The 8,124-nt window shown below is 34.8% G+C and overlaps 1 protein-coding gene across 1 annotated transcript; it reads right to left on the reverse strand.

Moving 5' to 3' along the window:
- Positions 1-719: 719 nt before the first annotated feature.
- LOC133333845 (uncharacterized) lies at positions 720-5,667 on the reverse strand (the record flags this gene model as incomplete). Its single annotated transcript, XM_061542156.1, has 3 exons — positions 720-912; positions 998-1,085; positions 5,080-5,667. Coding segments are annotated over 3 exons (869 nt in total), but the record flags the coding sequence as incomplete, so codon positions are not given.
- Between the last annotated feature and the right edge of the window lie 2,457 nt (positions 5,668-8,124).

Consider the following 8,124-nt stretch of genomic DNA (forward strand, 5'->3'; position numbering starts at 1 on the left):
TGCTGTAGTTTTCCATTGGGGATTTTTGATATGCTGACAGATTGTTTTGTTTTGTTCTTCTAAATAAATATATATCAAAATATTCTAAGAAAAATACATTTAAAATAAAATCATACAAATCTGTAAGATAGATCAACATCAGAAAGGAATGTGGGATATTAACAGTGACCTTTTGGAGTAACTGAGTATCAGAAGGACTTGACCTATACACTTGATTTTCGAAAATGTTTTTTGTTCGGAAAATATATCATGATGTGCAACATTGTCAGATTTTCTACATGCAACAAACAAAAAACAAAAATAACATCAAGGTTTTCTTTGAAGAATTTTACCAATCGAAGTGATTTCACGTCCCACATTCCTCTCTTAGCGTTTATTTTCTCTGCAAAAAAATATTTATCATTTTTTTATCAACAACCTGAACAATTAAACTATTTTTAAATATCATACATTCTCTTATCTTTTATTTAGGTTAATTATAGGAAACTTTATGTACTCCAAAAATATAGCTCTAATGCTACAGTTTTTTTCTTACAAAAAATATAAATTCACATTATTTTACAGGTTACACTAATTTTTGCCTCACCTGAAGCTAAATATTTATAAAACACAAGAAGAAAAAATACTGAGTAGCTAATTTCGTTATAGATATGGTTTAGTTTCTTAGTAGAAAATACGAATATCTCATAGTTCTCGTTATTTTTGCATTAATCTTTAATTTATAACAGCCTTTCTAAATCTTCACTTTCAGCATCACTGGTAAATGAATCGGTATCGGTAAAGTAATCATCACCACGATTTCGACGACAGCAGACCCGTCGACTTATTTCATCATCACTCCAATGCTCAAATTCCTCCTTGTGATGTTCCAACAGCATTAGGGAGGGGAACAAACTATCGCAACCGCTGCAGCTGTAGATGGGGAAATAATAAATGATATTAAATTATTAGGAAATTTAGAGCAAATAAAAATAATAAAGTTGTGCCGATAACTCACCCAAAATGTCGTTTCTTTTGTTGATGTGATGCCAATTGTCGATGACAATGAAATGCCCGATCGCATACATTACAGGTAAGAGATTCATCTGAAATGAAAATGGAATATTTATATTACTTTATATGATACTGTTTGGGTTAGTAGCGTTAGAAAATTGAAAACAGAATATATCAAATCGCGGTTATGTATAACCCAACCCTAAGCTTTATGGCTAATGAGGGTATAAACACTTTGCGACGATAAAATATTTATGATCGAGTTGGAATCGGTCCACTACTACTGGTACCTTCATGCATACTCGATTTTAAGTATCCATTCCACTACTACTGGTACCTTCAAAACAAAATTATTTACATTTTGCTAAAGAATGCATTTATCCAAACATAGTTGATTATCGACCTCGTAAAGAGCGTAAAGATTTTCAAATTTTGTAAAGCTTCATTTACACGACTGAAGTTTTCTTCAAAATTTGTCTTCAAAATGCTTCAAACTCGTGTAAACAGCTAAATTTCTTCAACATTTATTGATCAAAATTTATTGAACAAAAATTTTGAAGATGTTATTGATGCCGTGTAAATAGGCATCAAAATCGCATCTGGCAATATTGATGACTAGAAATATTTTGACAGCATGTTCATTCTTTTGATCAATGCATATCATATATTTTTATTTACACATTTTTATTGCGACAAGTGACAATGAATTAAATTATAATTAATAAATTAATATGAGATGGTAAGAGAACGTCAGACTTGCATAGCTGTCCCCAGTCGCTAAAAATCTCAATGTTATTGTCTATAGATTCCCTAATTCCCATATATATTCCCTAATATTAGTATTGGCCTTTTCTATTAATGGGGAGACTAGTTCAAGCAAATCATCAAAATCGTCTGGTGACATTCGTGCAAAGTTTTTGTATAGTTCGGGATCATTCCGTTTTAATCGCTCCCTAAAAGAAACATACACACCATCACCTTCCAAAAGAAAAGGCGGAACCCAATGTTGCTTTTGTTTTCTTATTTTTTTTTTCATTGTTATCAGCTACTTCTTCCTCCAATATTAAAAATGCTGATGACCGTCTCGTTGATAATCGGACAAACACTAGGAATGTGGTGCACCATTTATGTAAAATCGGACGAAAATATATATGGGAGCTATATCTAATTTTTTACGGATCTTCACAAAACTTAGCACACATCATTCTAGACTCAATTCAGTACGCTATGTCAAACTTCGTGCAAATCGAAAAATATATTCGGACTTTGGTGTACCATTTTCATTTAATCAGACGAAATATAAAGAGGGGTATATATAAATCTGAACGGATTTTCACGAAACATAGCACACATTATTCTAGACTCAAATCATTACGCTATGCCAAATTTCGTGCAAATCGAAGAATAAATAGGGTCTTTGGTGCACCTTTTACATTAAGGGGACCCCCCATTCTCGGGGTCAAAATTTTTTTTGACAAAATTCGAATCTACACTGATTAAAGAATGTCTCTACAAAATTTCAAGTGAAAATCTCAAGAACTCTTGAAGATATAGCCGATTTATTGTGTCAGCATCAAGTGACGGCTGAAGGGCTTCTCAAACTTTTAACGCGTTTTTCTCTAAACATTTGTTTGCGAATGGCGGGCACGATAACTCAAAAACTAATAATCCAATCGGTTCCAAATTTTTGCAACGTTTCTCTGGGAGTGTATAGCTCTCGTATGAACTAGGATAAAGCCAATCGGTGAAGATCTTCCTTATTTTTTAACTTGGTTTTTGGTAAAAAATCGGCGATTTTCCAAAAATATTTTTTCAAAGGTGCGCCATTTTGTTAATTTTAGAGCGAAGTCAATAATCCTAGTTCATACGAGAGGCAGACGTGTACTCTTTCTAACACCGTTGGAATTTTCGGATTCCGATGTTCCAGTGAGGAGTTATCATGCCCGCCATCAAAAATAAGGACTTTTCTTTAATTACAAAAAACAATAACAAAATTTTGTTGTAAATTATTTTTCTTCTCTTTTAAATCTTAAATTCTATATGTGCAAAGTTACAAACCTTAACAAGCATTGGTATTGATTTACCAGCCCATTGAAAATCTTGAAAAATTAAAATCGAGAATGGGAGGGGTTCCCTTAAGTCGGACGAAAATATATATGGGAGCTATTTCTAAATCTGAACCGATTTCCCGAAACTTAACACACATCATTCTACTCTTAAATCAGTACGCTGTGCAAAATTTCGTGCAAATCGAAGCATAATTTGGGACTTTGGTGCACCATTCTAGGCTTACTTCAGTACGCGGTGCCAAATATCGTGCAAATTGAGAGAAATTAAGGGGCTTTGGTGGACCATGTACATTAAATCGGACGCAAATGTATATGGGAGCTATATCTAAATCTGAACCGATTTTCCCCAATTTCAATAGGGTTCGCCCTTGGGCCAAATAAGTTAACTGTGCCAAATTTCATCTAAATCGGATCATAAATGCGACCTGTACTTTGTTCACAAAAATACATGGACGGACGGACATGCGTAAATCGACCCAGAAAGTGATTCTATGCATATTCTCAAAAGGAACCATGGGTCATTCTCGATTCCTTTTGCCTGTTACAAACATATGCACAAAGATATAATACCCTGTACCATAGTGTGGTGAAGGGTATAAAAAATAGGATGAATCGAATTTCTATTTGCGAAGCCTTGGTAAATGGAATAAGATGGACCCATTTCATAAACGGATGGTGACTGGAGATGAGATATGGATCACATACGATAACCCTGTGCGAAAACGATCTTGGTCAAAGAGCGGTGAAGTACCTCAAACGGTGGCCAAACCAGGACTAACGGCCAGGAAGGTTCTGCTATGAATTTGGTGGGACTGAAAGTTGATTATTTATTATAAGTTCCTAAATTTTGATTTCTACTGTCAACAACTGGACCGTTTGAGGTTAGTAATTGACCAGGAACGGCCTGAATTGGCCAACAAGAGAGGTGTCGCGTTCCACCAGGACATGGCTAGACCACACACATGTGCAGTAACACGCCAGAAATTTCGGGAACTCGGTTGGGAAGTTTTAATGCATCCGCCATATTAAATAAAATATAATAATGGATTTATTTTTCCCTAACCTAATATATTCTAGTAAGATTATAAGTAGATGGCGCACCAAACTCCCAAGATTTATCCGATTGATACAAAATGTTGCATATTTTACAGAATTGAATCTAGAATAACGTGTGTTATGATTAGTAGAAATCGGTTCGGAATTAGATATAGCTCTAATATATATTTTCGTCGATTTTAAGAAAACTGCAAAATAAACTACCAAGGTTTGTCCGATTGGGACGAAATTTTCCATAACGTAGTTGAGTCCAAACAAGTGTGTGAAGTTTCCCTGAAATCGGGTCAGATGTAGATATAGCACCAATAAGTGTTTGGTGTCAGATTTTACGTAGTTTTTGAACCAAACTCCCAAGTTTGTCCGATTCAGTCAATATTAATTCTACAATGAAGTGTATTTAGTTTCATACATAATGTCAACGTTCAATCTTTATTTTACATGTATTTTATTTACGTTTACGTTTGAAACCACAAGTTCATTCATCCCTGTATTTTAGTGTTTATCTCATTAAGTAAAACTTTTGCCTTGAAGTTCTTTTCATTACTGATAAAGTTTCTATTGGCTTTCAAACACATTAATATTTTTATATTTATTTGACTTTCTTCTTCTACATATAATACAATTATAAGTTAATCTGGATGCTAACCACTTTGTTGTGTCATCGTTTAAGTACTTATGGCCAAATGAATGACTGAGCTTTAATGCCCATTAATGATACTCAACAAAGTCTTGGCACTTAAAGTTGTCCAAATGATGATTTTTCTTTTAAGACTATCAAATGGCAAAATGCCACCAAGGCCATGAAGTGTTTTCGCCACAATGAACAGAAAAGAAAATCCCATTGAATACTCCACAATTTTTCATTAAAATGCAATGCACGATTTTGACGTTATTGTAAAAATACGATATTCAAATTTTTCCGAAGGTCGTAGAGAAACCACCATCAACAAAATTTACTTACCATAGTCATCATCGTCTGACATTGCCATCGACTGTAAGCGGTTTATTGTGTTTTCATTGAGTTCCTTGCTGCTGAGACGGGATGCGGTCGAACTTGAGGTTACTTTTGCGCCACTGCTGCCAACACCATCGCCACACAAGTTATTCATGTTGTATTCACATAAATTACTATCGGCATAATTTCCTTGACAATCAGCTGCGGTACAGTGGCCACCACCACCACCGCCGCCATCGTTGATGTTTGAGCCTGCAAGGCAAGAATTTTGTAAGCCATTGCCACCACACAGGCTACAATCACTGTCGACAACACCATGGCAAGCAGCATCACAGCAACTATCACCCACTCCCCCACCGCCACAATCATCCTCATTTGTCGCGGCTGAATGATGACCGTTGTGATGATGTAGATGGCAGCCATTTTGGCTGGCTGTCGTCGTCGTACCCGTATTGCCATTTGTGGGTGTTATCATTTCAAAATTATCGATTTCCTCAAAAGGATCATCAATTTTGTGTTTCGCCGAGGAAGCATCATCAGAGTCAGCACTCAAACGGCCGTAGGCCTTTCGTGGTGGTCTCTTCACATATTTATCTGAAAATAGGGAGAAAGAAATGATGGAATTATGTAATTAGTATGAAACGTCTTTCAGAGGACACAATTTAATGGATTTTTAGTGGTTTGGGTAATTAATGAATCAAAAGAATCATAAATTGAAGTATAATGTAGGCAGTGAATTAAATTGTGTTTTTGGGGAAAATAAATTTGATGGTAGTAATATGTTAGCACTATAATAATTCCTGAAAATTTTTCAAAAAGGATGATAAGTCTTACTGCTATCTACAAAAATGCGCACAAATGAGAATAAATTAGATTCCACTTTTTTAATTCTGCCAAATACGAATATTTTTCACACTTATACCGAACGCCATTTTTATACCCTTCACCACACTGTGGTACAGGGTATTATGTCTTTGTGCATATGTTTGCAACAGGCAAAAGGAAACGAGATAGACCCATGGCTCCTTTTGAGAATATGCATAGAATCACTTTTTAAGCCGATTTATGCATGTCCGCCCGTCCGTCTGTCCATGGTAAATTGTAAACAAAGTGGCATTTATAATCCGAATTGGATGAAATTTAGCAGAGCTCATTCATTTGGCCCAAGGACGAACCCTATTGAAATTGGGAAAAACCGGTTCAGATTTATATATAGCTCCCATATATTTTTTCGTCCGATTTTAGGTAAATAGTGCAACAAAGACCCTATATAATCTTCGATTTGCACGAAATTTGGCATAGCGTACTGAATTTGGTCTAGAAAGATATGAGTTAAATTTCGTGAAAATTATTTCAGATTTAGATATAGCTCCCATATATATATTTCCGTCCGATTTAATGTAAATGGTGCACCAAAGTCCCTATATATCTTTCGATTTGCACGAAATTTGGCATATTGTACTCAATTAGATCTTGAATGATGTTTGCGAAGTTTCCTGAAAATCGGTCCAGATTTAGATATAGCTCCCATACATATTTTCGTCCGATTTAATGTAAATGTTGTACCACAGTCCCTATATATATCTCTCAATTTGTACCAAATTTCGCACAGCGTATTTAATAAGGTCTGGAATAATTTGAGTTAAGTTTGGTTAAAATCGGTTCAGATTTAGATATAGCTCCCATATATATTTTCGTCCGATTTAATGTAAATGGTGCACCGAGGTCCCTATATATTCTTAAATTTGCACGAAATTTGGCATGACGTACTGAATTGAGTCTAGAGTGATGTGTGCTATGTTTCGTGAAAATTTAAATGATGTGAGCTAAGTTTCGTGGAAATCGGTTCAGATTTAGATATAGTCCTATATATATATATATACATTTCGTCGGATTTAATATAAATGGTGGACCAAAATCCGAATATAACTTTCGATTTGCACGAAATTTGGCAGAGTGTACTGAATTGAGTCTATAATGATTTGTGCTAAGTTTCGTGAAGATCGGTTCAGATCAAAATATTGCTCTCATTTTCGTCCGATTTTAGGTAAATGGTGCACCAAACTCCTAATGTTTGTCCGATTGACACGAAAGTGCGGCATACTGAATAACATGCATCAAGTGTTCTATAAATCGATTTACATAAAGTAGTCCCATTGTACGCAAACGACTCTAATTTTGCCTGAATGAAATGAAACTTAGCATAGGTTTCAGAATATATGTACGTGTTGATGTTAGTCGGGTCACATATACATAAAGATATCATATTTATGTTCGTGCAATTTCAATGTCTTCAGTCAAATCAAATTAGGAATATTTTTGTAAAACATATCCTCCTACTATCCCTAGTTCTTGTGCAAGAGATTTTTTGGCCTTAACATATTCTACAAAAATGTCTCTCATATTCTACAAAAATGTCTCTCATATTCTACAAAAATGTCCTCTCAAGGAAAAGAAATCGATATTCGCATTGTTTCTTGCTCACAAAACTCCATATTTAGGAACACTAAACATTTTCGAACAAATTAGAATTTATTAATAAAACTATCAATTACCAAAATTTTTGGACCATTTTTGATTATTTTTTTAGGAAGATTTCCGTCCGGATATTGTTAGATTCTTCCGATCAATAACACTGTGCGACAAGTTTGAATTTTTTTGATAATTACCGGGAAATTCCAACAGATTATGAAAGAGGGGATAAAAAAAGAAGACACGTGTATCGGCGTTTTGAAAGTTTACGTCGGGAGGTAACCAAAAAAGACAATATTCCCCCTTTTCAAGAATTTTGATCATTTTCGAATTATGATTTCTTGAAATCCTCGCATTTTAGGTATGTAGTGTCTTCGGCAATATTACTGATACAATATCGAGAAATATTTTGGTCTGTAACTTTAACCCTCAACCGACTCATTAAAGGGGTCTTTTCGGTCCCCTTTTCCAGGAGTGATTGAAAACTCATTCAAAACGGGGTTAAAGCTGCTCAGAATATTCTACAGAAATGTTCGCCATAAAGTTTTACTATAAGTCTCAGAATAGACAAAAACTCAA

The sequence above is a fragment of the Musca vetustissima genome, unplaced genomic scaffold (genome assembly GCF_032173495.1).
Source record: "Musca vetustissima isolate MV318-11 ecotype Yass unplaced genomic scaffold, APGP_CSIRO_Mvet_v1 utg25798, whole genome shotgun sequence".
NCBI lineage: Eukaryota > Metazoa > Arthropoda > Insecta > Diptera > Muscidae > Musca > Musca vetustissima.